This window comes from Hyposmocoma kahamanoa, unplaced genomic scaffold, assembly GCF_003589595.1.
Source record: "Hyposmocoma kahamanoa isolate Upper Pololo Valley unplaced genomic scaffold, ASM358959v1 210, whole genome shotgun sequence".
NCBI lineage: Eukaryota > Metazoa > Arthropoda > Insecta > Lepidoptera > Cosmopterigidae > Hyposmocoma > Hyposmocoma kahamanoa.
In genome coordinates, this window is record NW_020653731.1 from 552,517 (window position 1) to 577,413 (window position 24,897).

Sequence of the window (24,897 nt, forward strand, 5' to 3'; positions counted from 1 at the left end):
AAGTAATATTATCAGTTTATGACTTGGGTAATAGGACATTTTTCCAGGCCCAAAAAATTGTTTTTTGTTAGGTAATGTAATATCTAACATAAGGAATACTTTTTGTTCTGGCGTTTACTCCTTTTCACTTGAATTCTCCTCATCGTTGTTTTCACTTATGTATATTTTGAGTGCTCATTAAATCTATAACATTGTTCTTAGACATGTGCTGTATGCAAGGATTAACTCGGAATAGTTGAAACTTCTTGTGTCTTTACTTTCATAATCTTTTTGTCTCTAGTACGATGAATCTACAGTAATAGAAGCGGAGGCAGACTCCGAAATCCAACCTCATCTCCCATCCCCTACGTCTCCATCTGAAGAAGCTGAGATCGTGATCGGACGAGATGACGAACTATCAGAAAGAGAAGCAAGAAGGATACAGGACAAATGGCGGGATTTGTTGGAAGCTGAAAAGGATTGGCCTGGACATCAAAATCAGTACGACATTATTGTGAGTGGTTTGCTATCAATAAAGACCTTTCGTACTAGAAATGTCTGATAATCAGAAAGGAAAGTTTGCAGATTGACCAGTGTTCATTATTCCTACAGCTAATCTAATTAATTGAAAGAAAAAATAGGAATCATTGGACATTGCAACACTTGGTCATGAAGATAAATTGACGTTATTAAATAGATAAGTTTCAACACAATGATATACAAGAAAATATTAATTTTCTGTCTTTCAGATTGGCACAATAATTAAGGGAAAAGACAGTGGATTAGGAATCTCCCTGGAAGGTACCGTACGAGTTGTTGGTGGTAAAGAGGTTCAGGCAAGACATTATATCAGGGCTATCGCGCCGAACGGACCAGTAGCACAACTTGGATTATATAAAGTTGGAGATGAGTTACTTGAGGTAATATTTTTCACTATCCCAAATTTGTTTGGAAATATGAATTTTAATATTTCGTGAAAATATAAGAATATTGTAAGATTGTAAAGTGGCAAAAATGCAAATTTTATCTTTATATTTTATTCAGTCATTGCCTGACATGATAACAATGGTTCTTGTTGTTGCTTTATGGTATATCTGTCAAAGCAGTTGCGTAACGGCGTTATTGTTAGGCAGAGAGCCAAAAGATTTTTATATCAATAATAAGCAGACTGTATATGCAGATCTATTATGTAACACAACTTAGAAATTTATTTAATAAAAGCAAAATTGTATTTCAAAATAAATTTAAAATAACGATTTTAGTCCAATAAATTTTTGACTTACATTCATACTCTACTATCTGACAGGTAAACGGCTGGAGGGTACTAGGCTCACATCATGTAGATGTAGTTACAAGACTAAGGGCAGTGCAGTCGCCGGTACTGCTTGTCTGTGTACGGAAGCGAGACAACGATGTGCATAGCAGCAAAAGTGAATCCAGCTTTGCAAGGGTAAGTGTAAAAGAGACAGATGGAACATTCGTTCCTTTGATTAGTTATTGTACAACAAGTACGCTTTTACAAGAATCTCTATTGCTGATCTAGAAAAATTTCAGTGTAATAGTATTAACATTAAATATGCATCCTGCATTAATGAACATAAAAACAACCTTAAAGCTTCTCCATACATTAGCCAAGCAGAACAGTTTGTATAACCGAAGCACCTTGAGACAACAAGATTCCAAATGACGTCAATGATAAAGCTTTACCGTGTGGTTTTTAAGAGTTTTTATAGGTGCTGGTGAAATTATAGACGCATGGAACTTGTCAACTTGTGTCTCAGGGTGACAGGCGAACTGACAGTGTTCTACTATGGACTGCAACTGCTATGGACAGTCATGTCGTTTGGTATCATAAAAGACTGGGAAAATCGTTGAATTAAATTCAAATATCCAATCGTAATTGTCGTTGGTCAGTCTCTTGTTTACTTATAGATCCATTTGTCGGGAATAAACTGAGATTAGAGAAGTGTATATAATTTAACCATTTGATTTGCTGCCCAAAATATTTATTGCTGTGAGCTTCCACTATTGGCTCTTACTGGCCCCTCAATAAATCTAGGAGTTGATACAGAAAGTATTAATGTGTGTTGACGAGGCTAAAGATGTGTGTCAAGATCGTAGCAAGATGAAAATAGGCGTGAAGTATTACATGAAACCAATTTTTGGGTGCTATTTTCTAACTTGATGATATAGGCTCGTCTGTAACTATCGGTTCTTGCCTTCCTGAATTTCGTATTTATTATGTTTTTTAGATTAGATATAAATGATTACTATTTGATTTTCTCCGTTCATGTTTTGTCAGCTTAGGCAAACAAATTTCCGAGCGAGATAACATTTAATATCTCAAATTTCAGAGTCTACAGAATCTTTCACATTTCTATAGATCATAACGACGTTTATATCCAAACAAAATATTCCAAAGATGTTTATAAAATGGCCCAGCGATTCTCATTTGGTTTTGTTTGTTATCGATATCACGCATTCAACTGGCGAGAAGCCAAAGCTTATGTCAGAAGTACTGAAGTTCTAATACACGACCAAATTCACTTTGCCATGAACATTGGCGCTTTAATGGAAAATTTCTTTGAAATTGATGAAGATGGCTTTCAATTCAGGACTTTGTTCACTTGCTTTATAAATTTAGTGATTTCATTATTGCGTTTGATTCACACGTTTCGCACAGATTAGGAAAACTGTTTTTGAAAATTTACCATTGTGACCGAGGTTTTCTAGATCAAATTGTTACGTTGTACTACTTTCAAAACTGTCTGTAAATATATACGTGTTTGTTTACATAGTGGCTGTAGGTTGCGACTTCGTACTCGGTACTATTTTATGAAAACTACTTCGTATACTGTGATTACTGTGAATTTATCTTCTAGTACCCTACAAATCATAAACCCGGTTTACACAATGACATGTCTCGTGTAGCTTTCCCGGTCGAAATATTTGTTTTTTCTGACATCTGTTTGAGAGAAAACCGTTTATGTCCAGGAAACAGTTGATTAGATACGAGAGTCAGTATTTTTATTGACGTAATTTTTACTCTGATACGTAATCTATTGCGCATAGTTTATTTTTATATGATTTTATTCATATGATTTTTTTGCGTTAGTAGGATAATATTTTATTAAACTATTTAGTTGTGTCTTTACCGTCATAGATGGTGTTAGGTTTATTGCCTAGTATTTATGTTACTGATAGCGCATTTTTTATGAATATGGTAGGACGAGTGTATTTTAATCTTTTAGTTAGTAGTTTGTTTTGAATTCTAGTATAAAGTCGTCTATCGTGTACTTGTTCAGGAATTGATGGCAGGATTCCGAATATGGTGCGTCTTCTGTAGTTTCGACGACCAGTAAAATCTTATTAGTCGATTGTTCTGCAACCCCAATGACATCATCTGTAGCTTTCTAGGGCTCCTTTTGCGTGCTGATGTCATTATTTACTAACAGCTTACTACCCTTAATGTATCTTCAAGTACATAATGTTATGTTAGCTTTACAATGACTGATTAGAGCGCAACGGTTCTTTAAAGCCCGGATTGATCAAGCCAGATAACCAGAGAATCATTCGAGTGCTTCTTATGTCCTTTTGTTACTTTCTTATTAATTTTTAACCTGCTGTATCTTTTGTTCACTTTTCACCTTAAAACATCCTCGATAATGAGAATGTAACTCTTTTAATTTTTCTTCCAGAGTAACATCCTCGGTGGCAGTCTTCAAGATTTGCTGACACCGCCGCAACGGTTGATTAAGGCCAAATCTGAAAGCTCGGTAGCTTCGCTATGTAGTGCTACTACTATTATGTCTACTGGACACGATCATGATGGTAAGTGGACAAAGGCTACAGTTTATAGGCTAGTCAGATGCTCAGTACAATTAGATTGTAGTGCAATAGGGTTAATTAGCGTATGTCATCTTGAGTTACTATATATACCTACTCGTGTACCCGTCGTATGGAAATGACAAAGTCCAAACCAATTAACTTCTTTAAGACAAACATACTACTACTACTACTACTACAACTAACAACTACCTTTGGATTGATGCAGTAGACATGAGCAGATTTGAAATCATAACAGCTTTCCGGCTTCGCTCGGGCCATATCCCACTAAACAGTTTCTCCCACCTGATGGGTAAGACAACGTCTCCCAACTGTTCTATTTGTAACAAGAGGGAAGACGAAGACGAAGACGTCCTCGTGGAATATGTCCGGAGCGAGTCTGGGAGGCTTCAGTTAGGCATCAAATTCAACTTGCCTGTACTAAGTGTGGGTATGTGTAACAGCATACTGGCTAACCCTACATCCCAAGTGGCCAGAGCGCTGTACCGCATTGTAGAAAAATGTATAAAATGTAGATAATTATCAGTATTTAGTATGTAGTGTGTTAAAGTGGTGCTATGTTCCTATGGGGGTGGCATATTTTATTAAGAATAAACCCTCTAATAAATAAAGAAAAAAAAAGGCAAACATACTTAGACTCTGATAAGTTTACTAGTAGGACAGTGAAGGAGATAACTTAAAGCGCATTAAGGGATACACAGGACTTATGAAATCAGACCCAGAGAATTTACAAAATAAAGTTTATTGGTTTATGGCACAACTTAAAAATGCGAAGCAACCGCGAAAACTTAAGAACTCTATTGTAATGTTTTCAGAATTCTGCACAGAAGATTTAGAAAGAAATCGATCACGATCCCTAGAGCCTCTAAGTGGTCTGGCGATGTGGAGCGATAACATAGACTATATACAATTGCAGAAAGAAGACAGAGGATTGGGATTCTCTATTTTAGATTATTTGGTGAGCTGATTATTAAATAATGCCCAGTGGATATGTGTAATGTCAGCGTTACCTGCTAAGTTCATCTTGGATATTTAGGTGCTGGGATGTTTATTACTCTCTTTTTTAAGAATCATGAAACTTTTAAAGATAACTGTCCTGCCTGACGGTGGTGAACAGCAATAATAATTGACGACTTTTGCAGCCTTGTGCAAACACAGTGCAAACTGTGGGCGCTGGATGAAAAGGTTCAGGGTCCAATTCCTGATAGGAACTTTTTGTAAGTTGGTTCTGTTCTGGGAGGTCCGGCTAGTACCCCGGAGTGAATTCCGTTGCTCTGATACTCATTGCACAGAGAATTTGATTCGAATTCGAAATCTTAGTTTTTGTGACCAGGTAATTGGTGTGGTTGTCTGGCACATTATAAAAAAAAATAATCATAGATGTTATGTTTTTAATAGCAAATCGCTAATAAATTGATAATTCTCGTTCTAGGACCCTTCAGAACCTGGTAGTTCAGTGATTGTAGTCCGGTCAGTAGTGACCGGAGGAGCTGCAGCTGCCGACGGACGTCTTGCACCTGGAGACAGGCTGATGTCAGTCAATGGGCTTGATGTTTCCAGGAGTCCATTAGCTACTGCTGTTAGTGCTATTAAGAGTGCTCCTAAAGGTGAGATTGGATTTCTTTAATACAAGTATAAATTATTTACTATTTTGGACGTTAGAAAGTCTATGGGTCCAAGAATGTTACCCTGTGGCTTACCTTAAGTTTTCAATAGGGTTAATTATAGATTTTGTCTCATTGTAGGGTATAACTGTGCTTCTAAAGGTAGCCTAGTGACATAAGCGCTATGCATAATTATCCTTAATGTGAAACGGTTTTCCTTGAGATAATAGTCGTTAATAACATATCTACGTTTTATGGGTGGCGTTCTACAAGGAGGTGTTTTTGGCCCTACTTGTTAAGATTTTCATTTATATCTCAATAGTCCTGAACCCCCGACAGTAATGCCGACTATAAAATATGACTTAAATAAAATATCTCTTCTCGAGTACATGGTAAATATTATAAACATTATCAATTAGCGCTAACATACAGAAAGATCAACGTCAAACATAACTATCTGCTCAAATAAGATACATTCGATAAGAGTAGCAAATAAACCACAAACATTGTTAGTAAGACTGGTATTGCAGTAACATATGTACGTAACCTTGTATCTGATCAGGAATAGCAGCATTTTATATCTCACAGCGTTCGATATTGAGTTTACAGTTAAAAATAAAACTTCATTTATTTAACCTGCATTAAGTCAGCCAAATCAATATCCCGACATAGGTCCCAAACCTTACAGAACAGTGACTCACATTGGAATGTTTGTGACACGGGTTACAGAAGTAAACGCTTCAGTGACAAACTCAAAAGATGAGCATCGGTATTTTCAACAGGAAAACTGTTTCCTGCGATTACCAAATTTACCAAAAATTGTATATAATTTATAGCAAAATCTGCTCAATGCCCCTATACTTATGTTTTATGCAAATAACGCAAAAAAAAAACATTACTTTGGTTCATGAAACCAGTAAATATTGATTATTTACGGTAAGCAATAATCAGTTCCATTTTTCACATGGAATACAAATTTAAAAATAAACTAAGAAAATAAAATTAAAAAGTGATAATTTAGCCTTAGCATAGCATATCGCCAGCAATTAACAAGTAAAGCTGTGACGAAATAATTTTATTTTTTCAGGAACTGTGACAATTGGTGTAGCCAAACCCCTTCCTTGCAGTACCGTGGTGGGGGGAGAAAAAGCTAATGGCCAGAGTACGCAAGGAAGCCAGGTATGTATCCATTTATTAAAATAACAGAACCACCTCAGAAAATAAAAAATTAAATCAACAAAAAATGAACACATCGCAATTACTATTTTTTAAATTGCGGCTGAAAAAATTTTTTTAAGTGCTGTGTGTGATAAATATTGTACACTGAGGGGATCAAATGTAAGTTATATTTTTTTTACTTATAATGCTTTTATTAATAACGCTTAGAGCAGTATTTCTACCTGTTATTCAAAGTACTAAAAGCATGCATTTTTTTTTATGTGAATTAAAAAAAATATATTGTACAGTAAAGGGAATAAAAATTACCGCTCTAAGACCTTTTAACACTATTTATTATGGTTTATTTAAAATTTCAAAATATATGTTTTGTATTATTTCCCTTTAGTGTACAATGTTTTGCATGCAAAATTATAGCAGATCAAATTTAGTCTTATACAATAGCTACCAACATATAGCTTGGAAGAGTACATACTTTAGTCTGGATCACAATCTCCAAAAAAATCAACCTTTAGCAATTTTAAAACATACAGTATGTCTTGTAAATAGATGACTATTTTCAAGGCGGAAAAAATGTAATATACTCTCGGACACATAATTCGAGGCACCTCGCATTTTTGCCGTAAAGGGCTAGAATACAAAAATAGTGTTTTCATCGAAGAAAAAGTTTTCCCTGGTTTTGCAAGTCCGAATTCCCAACAAAGACTTATGGAAAACGTTTATTGTAGTAGTTTCACAATTGCATAATAATTTTTGAAAAATCAAACATTGTTTAAGCTTTGGGCACTTAAAACTGAAAATGCGTGGTGGCTCGAATTATGTGTCCGGAAGTGTATAAACTGGAGTTCTAACAAAAACTTATAAAATTGTCCACTTTGTTTTCACAATTTTACACCGTATATGCCTTTTATATCTACTACTTACAAGACATCATGCTTAAGAATAAAAAAACGCTTTTTTGCTAGTGGTAATACGACTCATTTTACATTAGTCATCGAGTATATAACCACACATAGAGACTAAATAAGGGCCATCCATCCCTGGCAACTCATCAGGCAAGTGGGCCTTATATCACTTTTAAATATCAATTCTCGTTTGCACTGAAATCACAAATTAGAAAGCTGAAATAGTACAGCGCCCACAACTGGTCTGTGTGTACGTCTCCGTATATTCTAAAAATATTCTGTATTTATTGTAATAAAGATGATATCTCTAAGTGGGGCCGTTCCATTCGGTTGTTTGGGAAAAACAGCAAAACATCGAATTACAAAACAAACGGAATCACATTTCATCGGTAATTCAATATGTAATTCTGCAATTTTCGTTCATTATAGCAAAGCTTAGAGTAAACTGGTCGATTTGAGGTGAAACAATTGACGACACCTGTCAATTATTTCGAATTTGGGCTGGCCAATCGGAGCGCAGTTGTCACCGTAATGATATGGCAAGATAGTTTTCAAACAAATTAAATGACATTTCGTCTCTATTTCTGGTTATATATTCGATGACATTAGTTAACTAAATTCGATATCCGTATAAAGACGGTATCAGACCCGTATTAATAAATCCATCATAAATACTCCAATGATATAAATTAAACTGTACTAATAAATAAATACAAATACACAAGTGTACATCTTTTCAGAGATCAAAATTTCCATTAATAAACGTTAATCTGTACTTAAATTACGTTAGTCCTAATCCATCAAAGGCAAGGTCTTTGTCACTTGAGACGGTATCATCCCAAATTACATTGACTATAGTCTATTAAATCAAATTCAAAATATCTTTATTTCAAAGGTAAAAATTAGACTTCGTCAAGTCTCATTCCTAAGGCATTATTCCCCTGAAGGTAATGAATAAGTAACTCTAAGTATTGCTCATTTCGTTCATTTACATTATTTTATTAATTAATACGGGTCAGCTTGAGATATGTTTATTAATAAGGGCCTTAAAATTCATATCATAACATATTTGTTATAATTATTACTGCAAATATCAGACACAAATCGACCAGTAGGGCGCGGCTTGCGCGAGAGCGACATGAAGCGATCTCTATGCGAGAATAGTAGTATCTCGCGCTTTATGTCGCTCTCGCCCAAGTCGCACCTTGTCGTGTACCCCCATGTACAGGAGAATCAGTAGAACAATGTATATTATACGACACCTCTTGTATATCTAGCTGTATAGCTACCAGGTTGAGAAAGAAAAACTTTCATAGATTTCGCATACATGGCAAAAGAAATACAAAGATCGAATTAAGAAATTCGTAAGATCTACTGATTCGATCTGTACCTCAGTTGGTAAAGCGGTTGCCCTAGATTGGCACTACAAGCACAGGTTTTAGGAAACGAACAAATTTAATTGTGTTCTGTCTTTGTATTAATAAATTATAACAAACAAATAGAGTAACACAATATCATAATATCTGATATGAAAGTTATTTCAAAATTTTTTTTTTTTCAGAAATTGGAATACTTTACAAAAATCCTTCGACTTATCATGTCTCTTCACCGCGACATTATGGAATTGCAACTGCAATGTGCTCAAGATATTATTCCCCCGCGCCCCGAGCCTTCCCCTTTTAGAGTCCCTCCAAAAATAAAAGCAGAGATATCGATGAAATGACAAGAGGATAAATTGAGGTACATCGTTACGGTGGAGGTACCGGAAAGTGGAAATTGCATGGGCGAAGGGGTTTTGCAATGTGACGAATTGAAATTGTAATATAGTAATTTTTATTAGAAAACAAAGGAACCGATTTCAATCTTTGCTTATACATATATACATATAAACTGAAACAATTTACTTATCATTCGGTTGCGGGACAGTGCGCAAAAGCTGAGTCATACCCTAGTTTATCACCCGTACAGTGGAAATATTTTCTTCAAATTTAAATGGGACCAATACTGAGGTACCCTCTTTCCAACAAAAAAGAATAATCAAAATCGGACAACAAATGCCGGAGAAATCGCGTAACATGCACACAAAAAAAGTACAGTCGAATTGAGAACCTCCTCTTCTTTTGAAGTCGGTTAAACAAAATAAAAAATAACACGAGGTAATGAAAAAAAAGTTATAAGGACACGTTACCATTGTTAAAAAAAAGGAAAAAGAAGAGTTTGGAATAAATGGAAAATGTAGGCAAAATGCACGTCAAAGACGAATGAAAAAAAATGGTATAACAAAAAATAAATAAGTTGCCAAAGTTACTTTTAGGAATATGGCCACGAGTTATTATGAATTAATATGTATTTTAATGAATTAGAAATAGGGTTTGTAACGCAAATAAAAAGCTTTTATAAAAAAAATTTAAATTTGCTTGCAGTACTTGCTAGCTCGCTTAACGAATACTGTTAATTATTAAAGACTACATTTTGTCTGAAATAAACTAAATTGTATTGAATTGAAAAGAAATATTTATTAAAACGATAAAACCAAAATAGTAAGCTAAGCAAGCAAATATTTATTATGCTAATAAGATAAAAATGTTTGCTTAGACTGGCCATGTTACAATTTTATAAAATAGTTTATTCCATAATAAGATCTCAACATGAAAAGGACTTGATGAACCATTTAATGATGACATTTTATTGATAGAAATAAAAGTAATTGTGATTTAAGAAATTGATGTCTATTTATCTAGGGTTGTGTAGCTTAGAGAATTACAATTTATAGACAGGCTGATTTTAAAACATCATCCAATAAAGGGTTAGTTTAGTTATTTAGAATAAATAGGAAGATATATTATAGTAAAATGAGACGCCGCCGACCGCCGTGTGCCGTGTATGGACACACATTCGCATAATAACAAAAGGTGCGTGTGAGGACCAGTTATGCAACGTGAGTGCGTCGCGAGGCTATGCGAATTTGTGTGTTCGTACACGACGTGCGGCGAGCACGCACACTTACAAGCCGCGCTGCTACGTTTGTATGGAGTTACTACATTTGTCTTATTGTACTATGCATGTATGTAGATTAAAAGAAATATAGATACGTTGTAATAGATATATTTGTTTTATGGAATTAATTTTGATTTAATTGAATGTCATGATATTTTACTACCATGATATTAATTTTTTTTTGTGAAATTACTAATTTGTTGATAATTATAATTATTAATACAAATATTGTAAACAAAGAAACATTCTTTGGATCTGACAGGGCTTGAATCTGCGTCGAGTCCTGTCGGATCGAAGGGATTTTTCTTTGTGTTCGGTCTTTGTATTTAGCACTTGTAATTGTATTTGTTTAGTAGTCGGAAATTACAGGTTATTACAATGCATACTACTGTTAGCACTATGGGTGCTAGATGAGAAAACCAAATTCTGGTACCTCTAAAGGTATCTAGCTGACTGAAAAGAGGCTTTCATAAGTTTCTCACAAGTGGCGTTGCAAAAACACCGTTTAAACCCAATTACAAATTTCCGCAACAAGCACAAAGACATTCGTAACATCTGTTGACTCGATGTGTAACTCAGTTACTTTTTCGAGTCCAATCGGATTTAAGGAATTTTTCTTTGTGTTTGTTCGATCTTTGCATCAATAATAATAATAACAAACTAGTGTAGTAATATCACGGTGGTCAAAAAATTCAACAAAAATAAATATTATTATTAATACAAAGGCGATCACAAAGAAAACTGCCTTTGATATGACAGAACTCGACCGTGCGTTTGTAATACTAATACATAAAAACATCATGATAATTAATAGCCAGGGCTGGTAGCTGTAAAGTTACCTAACTGGGTAACGAAATACTTTCATAGATTTCTCATAGATGGCGCTGCGGCTAAAAAGTTGTTGAAAACCAAGTACAAAGACAAACAAGCACATAGAAAAATTCGTGAGATCCGCTCGTTCGTTCGTCTCGGCACGGTTTGCTAGAAAACGTCGTTTCGAATCCGGCCGGATCGAAGGAATTTTTTCTGAGTGTTCGATCTTTGTATTAATAATTATAACAAACTAGTGCAGTAATTTCACAAAAAATAATTGAATATCAATTCAATAAAAATTTAACATCATGATATTCAATAAAAATTAATACTGGGAAATCAAATAATGTTTTAGTTTGCTTGAACAGTGTGCTTCGGTGGTAATTTTATTGCTCATCCTTCAAGGTGTTCTTTAGTTTGAGACCAGGTGATTAGTGTGGTGAAATAGATGATAATAACACCGTGGCACAGCACTAATTTTGTATGAATATCCGCTGCCAAATGTTGGCACTTAAATTGTTATTAAATACATATGGAAATGTTTTAAAACATTAAAGCCACGATCTAGTCAATTTATTGATACAAATGTGATTTTGAATACGCGTTGTGTATATTGAATTTTTGAAAGAGCATTTTGTATGGTACGTTTTGGTCGATTTGGCCAAATTGGTAACGATGTAAAAGTAATAAAAAAAAATTAAAAACTAGGCTAGGAAATTAATAGAATGCTATAAAAGTCTAGACTAATAATATGAAAGAAATAAATTAGCACGATGAGCTTCTGAATTTTTTTTCATTTCGTTGTGGAACAAAAATTGTTTTTAATTTTTGGTATTACGAAAACGAAAAATATTTTTTTATAATTTTTTAAACATATTCCTGCTCTCCTTCTTTTTTGAATTTTTACTCTTTTTTTACCGAACTACGATAAATAGTATAATCAGCCTTCGAACTTGCCAAATTACATACTGTTAAGCCTGTTTACATAATTAATGCGAATTTTAAACAATAATATATAAAATGCTATGATTCCTTATACAGGAATGATAATTATAAACATATCATAGGTTTAAGATGAAAATTGTTAACATTTATATACAAAATTGAGGATGAGAATATAATAGCGGAGATTTTTATTTTCAGTTTTTCTTTCTTAGTATATTTTGCTACATATTTATTATAAGATTGGTTACACCCGGTCACTTTTAGCAAAATAAGTGTGCGATTTATAGGCAATTGCATCGATGCAGTAGATGTTTAAAGTTGCGCGTGTGTGTAAAGGTAGACGATTAGAGATTGCTACTGATCGCGTTTGCATCGCTGTTAAATGTCATCGTGTATAATAGCTCATAGTAGCACTTGAAGAAATTTTTTCAAATAATTTTGTATTTAACAAAAATGAGATTTACTATTGACAAATTTCTTCAATCTAGATAGATAGATAGATAGATAAAAGCTTTATTCACCACCATGACATCAGATACATGATATAGGCATTAACTTATATATAACAATAATGATATTCTTATCTACTAATATTACACTTGGAAGTCATGGCAGTGAAAAAGGCGCTGGCTCAGCATAAATGACGCGGCTGCCCGCGACTCTGGTATTCTGCCAGGACCCTATAAGATAGAGATGCCACACGCAATCCAACAAAAATCTGATTTCATTTTTAAATTATTAATTTTCAATTTTCAATCTTCTTCCTCCCAACCTCCACACATAATACACTATTTGCAGTCCTGAAACGAGGTATAGCCAAGAGCATAACAAGCCCGGCTTGAAACCTTGGACCTTGGACCGTTCCTATCGCAAGCGGCACAGAGTTGAAATTAAATCTTAAACGTCAAGCATGACGTGCTCCCGACCCTGTACGTGGACAAACAAGAGACAACCGCAAATACCCTAGCCACTCATATCCCCAATTTCTAGGATTTCTTTTGTCACTCATTTAACAAATATAATAGAGTAGTAGTAATATAAGAGAGTAGAGCGATTGAAATTTCATTTTCAATTTTTTGAAACTTAAACTATATAGTTAGGTACAATGTTGTCAACTTAATTAAGGTATTCTTAAGCTGGCTTTTGTTAATAACGTCTACAGTCTGATTCAGGTACATTCCAATTGTCTTGTATTATTAGTATGGTATTTTGTGGAAGAGCCACACTCAAAGTAGAGTCGCGAATTGCCGGCCGCTGACGTAGGCCATTATACTAATATACTAATTACGACATCACCCTATAAAACCATAGTAGAATAATAATATTCTACTAAGATTCAACTTTTCAACATTTCGTAACAACCTGTATTATAAAGAGTCGTGTCAGCGCGAATTTAAATTTTTCCGGCACTGTATCGGTTTTATTGCGCGGGTCGAACGTCAGGGACATTGGTTTTATTTCAGAATTAATTTTTTTTACAAACGAAATTAATGCCATTAGAAAAATGTATCGTAATACTATACGTGTCCTATTTAGTTATTTTAAGTTAAAAAAAAATCATTCTTATACTTACTTCACACATCTATTGAATATAGCCGTTATCTTGCAATATTTCGAGGCGAATTTGTGGTTTTTTTTCTATAGTGAAAATTTTTAGGAACCGTGTTCTACACTTTCACTGCGGAATCAACCAAACCTATTTGAGGCTGTATCGACCGTTAAGTTGTGTGGATTTTTGTGTAGATAAGGCTCCGTCGTTTTATTCGACGATTCCAGCAACGTCAGGGTTGGAAGTCTCAGTGCTATGATGAGATAAATTGACGGTTACTGAAAGTTTTTTGCGATTATATGGAAAGACAGATTGACGGATGTTGCTAGGTTTTTGCGGTTATTAAGAGAATTATGGAATGACAAATTGACGAACGTTGAAAGTTTTTGCGGTTGTTAGTTTAGAACTACGGAAAGACAGATTGACGAATGTTTGATAGGTTTTTGCGGGTTACCTGTCACAAGTAAGAAACATGATTTACATAATTTTGATTCTCCGAAAACCTTTTGACTTTTATTGAATAGATTTTGTTTCATTTGCCCGAAAACACGTTGCGGTTTTTTTCATTACACCATTTAACGTTTCACTATTTTGACATATTGACAAGTTATTATTTTCCTGATTTTTATTTCCGCAACGAACCGTTTGACTATTGTATCTAATTGAATATTTTTATTTTCTAAAAAAGATATCCATGATACATTTTTGTTGTGTTATATTATTTTTTATTATAATATTTTTTATTATGTAATAAATGTATTCTATTCTATTCTATTCTATTCTATTACAGATATTAATAGTATTAGAACGTGTCGCACAATACAACTAGTCAAATTAGCACCTCGCATCTTTAAAAAATATGGTCAACGAGATGCAAGTTAATTTGATCGAGTTGTTGTCGCTCGCTTCGCTCGTCCGGATCGTGCGACTTTTTCATATACTAACCTAACCTAAACCCATAGGAGGGGGTCGTACCGTCTAGGTAATGCAAATAAATTCGTCTCTGGCACTCGCCGGCCCCTGCCGTGGCATGCTCGCTATGCTCGATCGGCTCGTGCGGCTTTTTCTTATACTAACCTAACCTAAACCCACAGGAGGGGTCTACCTTTTTTTTTTGACAGGGGGGAAAATCTTTATGGATACCCCTGAGCCCAGGGAGACTCAGGGGTTATGTGGGGACTCTCCCTCCAGACTGGAGGGCCTAGGAGGGGTCTACCTAGCTAGGAGATGCAAACAAATTCGGTTCTGGTACTCTCCTCGATTCAGTTATAAGTTATTTATTGAATACTCAAGACCATTGTTTTTAAATTACATTTCAGATGACAGGACATTAAAACATAGCACAATGGTATGACGAAAATTACGTAAGTGGACTTGCTGTGCACCAGCAAAGTACAGTCCAGAATTTTGGTGCTGTACGGTAAAATTGTATGGCGGTACAATTTTATCTAAGAATAATAATTTTGTCGAAACGAATTTTCAGCAATGTAAATTATATGGAAAACAGACAGTATAAAAAACATGGTTAAAACCAAACAAACTTCTGCCCAAAGAATACATATGTGTAATAAATTATTCCAATAATAGGTTTTCGGACAAACGATACTTCTGCTGGAAGACATTTCTGTGTTGCAAATTTATACCAAAACTGTCATCGCATTAATGAAAAAAAGTCGAACTGTTTTCGGAGTAATGCAATTCGGAAAAAAGAAATTCAAGTTTGTGATAGGTTACCGTTTTTGCCATTATTAGTAGAACTATGACAGATTGACGGATGTTGAAAGGTTTTGCGTTGGTCCGAATAAACCTTTGCATAGTATTTATTTGAAATAAAATATAATGGATTGTACATAGTCATCATCATCATCATCTACTCGTTTACACGTCCCACTGCAGGGCACGGGTCTCCTCTCAGGCGAGGGTTTAGGTCATAGTCCGCCACGCTGGCCCAATGCGGGTTAGGCAATTTACACGCTTTCCGAAGGTAGTGCATCTTATTCTACGTGCAGGATTCATTACGATGTTTTCCTTCACAGAAAAGCTTATGGTAAATTTCAAATTAAATTTCACACATAAGTACCGACGACGTTTCCTGCTGGAGAGGCGGTAGGTCAAACGACTAGGTTGCCACGGCACATGTGTCTAGTCGGAATAAAGCAATTAGTTGCTGATTACTGGTTTATGCTATTAAGTTTTAGAAATTTAAATAGAATGTATATTAACGGAGAGTGGGCATTGGCCAGAAAAAAATCTGTATTATTAACATTAGTTAGTAGTAGTTGAGCGTCCTCACTCGTATCAAACACTAGCAACTTTTAAACATAAATGTTTTCAGTGGCTGCTTGAAAAGCAATCTCGGAACGCAGGCTAAGTAGCTTGTGATTTTATAACTGTTCTGCATATTTGTTTATGTTTGGTATCATGCAATTTAAATTACTTATTCATTACTCAAATTGATTAATTTTTTTGTCTTATACGTTTGTCCGCTCATCAAGCGTTGAAGGAGCTAATTGATGTACATTGTTGTCAATGGTGACGCGCAGTAAAATTTATGTAATGTATAATTTGACGACACAACTCTGCATTTGTTTTTCGAAATTCGAAATTTTAAAAAATGAAGTCTAATACGATCGTCATTTATGGGATCGCTGACCAGCACTACTTCTACCTCCGGCAAACCAGCATCAAAGCTCAATGCAAAACAAAGCAGTTTCGAATTGACGATATGTTAAGTAAACATTTTAATTTTCGTTTTATTAAAACTTTATAATCAGCTACCCCTTTCAATACTAGTTATAAATCTAAAAACTTATAGATGATTTGATTATATTTTTTTCGATTGTGAATTGAGATCTGACCTCACTATTATAATCTGTTAAAACGGCCATCATAACATGCCTGTACTATAGTGAATAAATGTCAACAATTATTTGAATCTACATTTTTTTGTACGTAACAAATATTTGAACGCTATGTCATTAGCATAGTCGTCAGATGCTGGGCCATTGACTCTTAAGACATCCTATTTTAATTTTAACTTGAATTTATTTTTATTTTTCTTCTTAGTTTAATGTTTAAAATTTATGTATTTTAAAACGCATACCTGGAAATAACACGGAGCGAAATCAAGTTGTATTATATTTTTCCTTGGGTAAAGCACTGTTCACATTGACGCAATCGCATATTAATACGAGATGCTATAGAAGTTTTTTAGATGTTCAATTGGCAAGCATGCCAAGAGGTTTTTAGGTGACTCGGACATAGTAGAGGCGAAGCTGCAGAGCCTTCAACACCACCGCCGTAAAGTTGCCTGCTTATCGCTATTCTACAGGATATGTCACGGAGAGTGTGCGATGGAATTACACGATTTAATACCGCCTTCCCCTTTCCTTTTTTTCCACCTGTATGTTGTGGACATTTCAAGGATTGATATGGAGTGTTACGCTTCCACATTTATATGGTGATAGTGACAGCTACGGAGTGGCATTTCTTGCCTGCGGAATAATCGGGTTTCGTTTACACTGAGTATAAAACAGCACAACTTTTCCAAAGACTCTAAATTGCCCTATTGATCCAACCTAATTTATATTCATCATCATCTTGTTAGGCGAAAGACGTCCACTGCTGGACATAGGCCTCCTCCAAAGAACGTCATAACGACTGGTCTATTGCTCCAAAAAAAAACTTAAATATTTATCGGAGACTTTGGAAGTTTGCCTCAATGAATAAATTGTATTCAACGTGTCTCTTAGCTTCAAGCATAAAATTGATAGCTATTTGAAGTAACGGTCCAAATTCAAATCAAAGTGTTCGAGGTTACCGGAGATCGGTACTGACACATCTCAGAAAGACCTAGTTGGTCCCTTGTTGGTCCTATTGGATTCCGTTTTGTCCGTCCACTAAATACGGAGACGCTTGTGTTTCGAAGCATTAACTCCGATCGAATTGACGGATCCAGAATTCGACACGGCTTTTTGAATTTGCTTTGTTTCGTGACCGATTTGAACTCAACCATTTATGGTAGTTGATATCGCTTGCGCACGCGAAATGCGTCATAAGTACAGATATTTCTTTATTTTTTAAGGAGAAATATTGCACGCGGTATTGTCTCGCGTTCCAATCGGAATTATATGAGTATGAACAGTCCTTTACACAATATGTGCTTCTATTATATCCTGATCTGGCAAAATGTACGAACAATATTGTTATGAAGGGTACCAACCGTAGCCAGAAAAAGTGGAAGCAAAGGTGTTTATGAGATGAGTAGCATTGAAACAAGTTTTCTGTTTTCTCATTCGAGTACGTCGGAAAAATTTCGGGGGTATGATTCAACCCTCCAAATTTCCCTGTCTACTTTCCTGGTAGGTTTGTCTCTTCTTATTCTAATAAAAAAGGTTCGATTCGTGATATAATATCAGCATCTTCGATTTGCATATTAGAGAATCCATGTTTTGTGTTTTTAAGCATGGTTTTTATTCCTTGTCACACCATATGCTTTTACAGCATTTTTCGAATGTTAGAGGTCATCATTCACTGGCTATTGAATTGCAGGTACTTGAACAGGAAAATTAAAGTTACCTTGAACCGGTTTGATGCTTTTTTATTAAATTTTTACCTTATCGAAATACATAAAGATCCTAGCGTACGTAACATTTATTTGTAAGTCAATGGTACATAAGAAAAACCAATGTGCAGCAACTTCTTGTTAGCAACACACGACCGTTGTTGATTATTAACTTAATTTTAAAAAAAAAATATCAAAATTGAGAAACTAGGGAACGGACAAATATATAAATTCGTATTGGGTTAGTGATAAATATGGATAGATGTGATCAAAATGTAGACTGTAGTGATACTGAGAGTTCGTAGAATTAAAATAAGTATAACTACGGTGAATCAGCTGAATGATAAACTGTAAGAAAAACAAAATAATTAATAAAAGGAAAATAAAATCTCGAATGGAATATTAGTGGTTAATACGATAATAATAAAAGAGGTGAGACAAATAGCCCAGAATTATGAGAAAGGCATTTTATTTGTTCTGAACAAGAAAAATGAAACACGGGAAAATTATTACTATTATTCCAACAGACATACAATATTGAAAAACATTTATTAAACTCTGAAAATAAATTGGGTGGGATCCCTGAATTGAAGTTCAAAATTGGAATTGATTATATAGTATACTTTACAGCTTTGGCGCAGAACGTTGCATCATCCAATGAAAATAATCCTAAATACAATCCATATATTTATGCGAACGAAGAACATACGATCAACGATACTGTAGAGTTGAATTGTATAATGCACGGTGATAATAAAAACTTTACGTTTTATGAAATGGATTCGGGTAAACAAATTGATAAGTTTTTTGGAAAAGTGTACGATACTACTATAAGATATGTTACTAACGCAGGCAAAAGAACTAAGGTGTTTTTTTTGTTAAGATACAGTGACAACAAAAAAGCTATAAAGATTGTACAAGGTGGAATATCACATTCGAAAGTTGAAAATTTTAAGTGTATTTCATATAATTTTGAAGTTCTTAATTGCACTTGGATAGTGTCTGATACTGGACTTTTAATGGAATATGAAACATACCAACAAAACACTTCAGAATTAGAGGACTTAAAAAAACATTAAAAGCAACTATTTTGGATAGAACAAAAAGGCTACATTCTTGTAGTTGCTTACATAAATGGGACGCAAGCCCACGATACCATATTTTAGAAGATAGTTTCTCAATAACGGGCAGTAATTCTTTAGGAAAATATGAAGAAGTTTTTCCTATAGACCATTTTTCCATAGTAAAACTAAATCCGCCAACTAGAAACGCTTCAATGAGAGTAGTCATAAAACTATATTGAGTTGGAAAATACACGATTATATAAAATACTTTTTAGACGACGATTTTGTAATTAACGTAGAAGTTGACTTAAAATCAAACGATATTGAGAAAGTCACAAATGACACATTTGTTTTACAGAACCAAAAAACAGATGACGTAACATACACTTTAAGGGAATTACCCTATGCGCACCTTATGTACAGAGTAAGAATATCTATGAAACCAATGGAAGCTAGTAATGAGTTTTGGTCAGATACTGCAGAAACATTCTTTAATACTACAAACGAAATTTCAAAGTCACCTGACGTACCTGCTGGGTCATATTACGAAACCATTTCCGAAAACAAAAGGCAGGTAACTTTATGTTGGAAGAAACATAGTGAATTTGAACATGGAGGCAATAACTTTTTGTATTATATTGATGTATTAGGTAACAATTACACTAAGAGTTATGTTACCCTGTTAAGTTTCTTAAAAATAGATTTACCTTTGGATAATGTCCAAGTTGCAATATTTGCTGAAAACGAAAAAGTATACATTCCTTCTCTCTGGTAATAATAAGTAATAATCTGGTAAGGGCGGCGGGTAACCGATGGATCCACGTCGCGTCCGATCGGGTAGTCTAGAAATCTTTGGGGGAGACCTATGTTCAGGACGTCTTCCGGTTAATATGATGATGATGATGACGTGGGTAAACGTGATCATAGCATGGGTGAGGTACGATGGTTGGACTCCACTTGTCTGCTTACATCAGTACCGCGTCCATACTAAACGTGTGTTATTGTGGCCTCCTCCTCGTACAGATCATGAGCCAGAGCGCTGACAGAGTGAGGTGTGTTCCGATGTAAGTGATGTCATCCGTTAAATTGTGAATGCCTGCTGTCAAGTGAAACTCAACCCAAAACCTGTCAATAATAATTATTATTATAATAATCAAGTGACGGGATGAACAAGTCGTGGGACTGGTGGTAAGTGACACGCCTATCCATAACAGTTGCGCTTTAAATCGCAAAGATCTAAGAGACACTGCCCTACGACATAAGTTGACAAGTGCCATATGCCTGTAATTTCATCAGCACCCTTACCCTTCAAAACTGGAACGCAATAATGCTCATATTACAGCTTGGCGGCAGATGTAGGTAAAGTGGTAGTACTTTCCTAGACGAACTCTTTCTCATGGAGCCCTACTGTTACTAAAAACAATACACTTCTTTTACACAAGATACTTATTTTCTGTTGTTTTCCTTTGATACTTTGTCAGTTATACTTTACAATGTTGTCTATTGAGCAAATGTGCCATTTGCCATAATGTGAACATTTTTAGGAGTAGATTACCTTTAGGTTGTAATATTGACCGGATAAGTTAGGTATTTAGTACCGATTTGAACGATCACTACTTATGAACTTACTTCTTTAGTAATTGAGTGATAGATGTACATTCTTTGGCATGTTTGATACACCTTTATTTGTATTGGTCAAACTCGCCAAACAATGTATTTACTGTTGAAGCCTAATGGATCATTCTTTTACACATTCAAACATATCCATTAGAACGGAATCGGAATAGCAGAAAGACATAGTTTGGCATAAACACTGTTCCCCTGTCGCTCTCTGTTTACTGCGCAAACTAACTTAGTCGGTCAGTTTTATAAATTACTAGTAATGTTATTAGGCTCTAATGAATTGTTGTGAATCGTAATAAATTATAAAAAAATAATGTTAGTTGACGATGCTTTAAGCGAATCTGTGTTAAATGTTCCATATAAATGCTTTGTTATGTGTATTGCGATTAAACGTTGTCAAATTATATATTTTTCTTTTCATTGACTTACATGTACATTACATTATGTGTACGGACATTGACACATTTTCTGTATGCCACCGAAATGTAACGTTGCACTTCGTGCACATTATACAATGTGTTGATTTGCATTCTCGCCATATTTAAGAAATTAATAATATAAATAAACTAAATCATCTAAAAACATGAAAAAAATATTCTGTTTAATATTCTGACTAATTGTATCTAGGACAGTTTTGCAAAATTGTCTTTGAAACGTATGCACCGCGAGCGGGCAGTGAACCCGACGGTGCCCGAATACTCGAACGATACGTAATCTTTTTCGGCCGTTTAATTACCATTTCTTATTATTATGACTACATGTTGTTTTAATTTATTAATTATTTGAAATAATTAGGGAAGTTGACAGAAAATGTTTGTTACTTTTTTGTAATGTAGATAATGTAGATGGTACTTATCGAGTTCTTAGGTTTTCGCGATTGTTACACATAGGAAATGAAACTATTTTTCCGGATTTAAATCGCGTATATTTGTTTTTTCAAACAAACCGACGTTTCGGGCCCTTTACAGGTCCCATGGTCACGGTTGACCAACATTCAAGTCACTTCAAAAAAACGATTTAAATCCGGAAAAATAGTTTCATTTCCTAGATGGTACTTGCCAATTTTAGGTTAAAACCTTGCAAGTGCCCACCATTACTGGCTAATCAAAATTTACGCATTGTCGAGAGTTTCGTTGCAACTTTCTGAACAGTAGTAGTAGTAGTAGTAGTTTGAAAGCTGAGACGGTTTTTGCGCGAAATTTTTCGACTCTCGTAATCTTCTCCGAGTGAACTAAACGTTTCACATCACTCCTGTAGTCACGCACTTGGCGTCCATAATAAGAAGAAGCACTTGATAGTGATACAATTCTTGTGAACAGAAAATTCTCTAGTCGTGGTATGTCATGTTAACAAACCACGCGCGCATTTAACGAAAGACTAGATAGAATTAATCAATTATTGATAGATATTTTTGAGATTTAATCTATTAATGATTAATAGAATAACCTCTGTACATATGGCCAAAATGCCAACGTCCGGTGGAATTATTTCACGCAATTCTGTCTTCCATAAAAGAACGCACTTGAGTTCGATAATGATTAATGAGATGTTTTGAAATGACGTACTGTTTGACTTGGAAATGAACGCTAAGTTTCTTGATAGCAGTTTTAGCTATGGATTCGATTTAACGGTTCCCATTAGGTTGGCAGAAAGATCCAAACCAAAGTGCTCGAGGTGACTGGAGATCGGTATGGGATACATTTCGGTAAGGCGTACTTGGTCCGAATTTATTCCATATAGTCCGTCCATGAAAAATAAGTACGCTTGTGTTTTCGAACCATTAACTACTGAATTCATAGGCCAGATTTAATAAGGACTCTTTGAATTTGCTTTGTCTCATGACCGAATGGAACCCAACCACTTACGGCAGTAGATAGGTGCCTTGAGAGCATGCGTCAAAAGTTCAGAATTATTTCTATTTAACTATTATATTTTATTTCCTAAGAAGAAATATCGCACTCGTTCTTGCCTCATATTTAATCGTTATTAACATGTGAACAGTCCTTAACACATGTGCGACTATTATATCCTGATCCGGCAAAATGGACCTACATATTCGACTACAGAAAAATTTAATTATGATATGTACTAGCCGAAGCCAGAAAAAATGGGAGCCAGTGTGTTTATGAGATGAGTAATATTGAAACAGTTTTCTATGTTCGGATCGAGTATGCCAAAAAATTCCGTGAGTGAGATTCAACCCCCCACATCCTCCTGTCTACTTTTCTCAGATTCTGTTCTGTTTCTCAGGTTTTGTTCAAATTAAAGATAGGTTCGATTCGTAATTTATACATTTAAGAGTATGGTCAACTTTGTTTTGCAACTGTAATATTAGAGACTCCATGTTTTATGTTTTCAAAGGTGACTTTTAACCTCTGTCAAACCATGTACCTTTATATTTTAACACATATCAGAGGTCGTCATATACTGGCTATTTCGCAGGTATGTAAATTAAAGTTGCCTGGACAGGTTTATTCTTTTTTTTTCCCTTAACGAAGTAGTATAAAGACTCATACGGTATATAAGAAAAACTAATACGTAGCGTCTTTTTGTGAACAACAGATGACAATTATGTTTTATAATTTTTTATTGTATTTCCCTTCATTTTGGAAAAAGTATTAAAAGTAAAAGAACTAGAGTCAAAGCAGATAGATAAATTCGTGTTGGGCTAAGTGATAAATATGGACAGTGACAGAGAGTGATCAGAATCTAGACAATAGTGATACTGAGATTTTGTACAATTAGAATAAGTAGAACTACGGCGCAACGGCTAAATAATAAACGTTAGCCAAAACAATGGAATTGGTATAAGGAAAATAAAGTCTCGAATTGAATATAAGTTGTTAATACAACATAAAAGGTGAGACAAATAGCTAAGACTTACGAGACTGAATATTATTTGTTCGGAACAAGAAAAAGAAAACATTGGGACAGGAGGTATTATAACCATAATACTAACACCCATACAATTTTGAAAAACATTACTTATGAAGAGTTAAAAGAACATTGATCGAAGTTAAAAATATTAAGAAGTTATAACGAAATCAGGTGGAAAACCTGAATTAAAGTACAAAATGTGGATTAGAATCTGTTGTATAACATACTTTACAGCTTTGGCGCTGGCCGCGGCATCATTAATTGAAAATAATCATGAATACCGTCCAATTATTTATGCGACCGAATTGCATATGATCAACGATACTGTAGAGTTAAACTGTATAATGCACGGTGACAATAAAAACCTTACGTTTTATCAAATGGAATCAGGTAAACAAATTGATTTGTTTTTTGAAAAAGTAAACGATACTACCATAAGACATGTTACTAATGCAGACAAAGGAACTAAGGTGTTTTCTTGTGAAGATACAGTGACAACTAAAAAGGCTATGAAAATTATACAAGGTGGAATACCACCTTCGAAAGTCGAAGACTTTAATTGTATTTCACATAATTTTGAAGTTCTTAATTGCACTTGGATAGGATCTGATACTGGACTTTTAATAGAATATGAAGCGCACGAAAACACTTCGGAATTACAAAACATAAAAACAATTAAAGCAATTGTTTTGGATGACACAAAAAGGCTATATTCGTGTAGTTGGTCATTTGAACCGGACCAAGTTACGCGAGACAATATCTCAATAAGCCTCATTGGCAGTAATGCTTTAGGAAAATATGAAGAAGTTTTTTCTATAGACCATTTTTCAATAATCAAACCAAATCCACCAACTAATTTGAAAAGTTTTAATGAGAGTAGTCATGAAACTACACTGAGTTGGAAAATACACGATTATGTAAAATACTTTTCAGACAACGATCTTGTAATTAACGT

General features: G+C 34.6%; 1 protein-coding gene across 1 annotated transcript in view; it reads left to right on the top strand.

Moving 5' to 3' along the window:
- Nucleotides 1-24,897, top strand: part of LOC113227331 (patj homolog) — a 195,665-nt gene that overhangs the window by 165,608 nt on the left and 5,160 nt on the right. Inside the window, exons 10-16 of the mRNA XM_026460224.1 lie at nucleotides 281-493; nucleotides 729-899; nucleotides 1,286-1,429; nucleotides 3,678-3,810; nucleotides 4,641-4,783; nucleotides 5,258-5,432; nucleotides 6,517-6,608. Of these exons, the coding sequence (XP_026316009.1) occupies nucleotides 281-493; nucleotides 729-899; nucleotides 1,286-1,429; nucleotides 3,678-3,810; nucleotides 4,641-4,783; nucleotides 5,258-5,432; nucleotides 6,517-6,608 (1,071 nt within the window). The remainder of the gene's footprint in view (nucleotides 1-280; nucleotides 494-728; nucleotides 900-1,285; nucleotides 1,430-3,677; nucleotides 3,811-4,640; nucleotides 4,784-5,257; nucleotides 5,433-6,516; nucleotides 6,609-24,897) is intronic.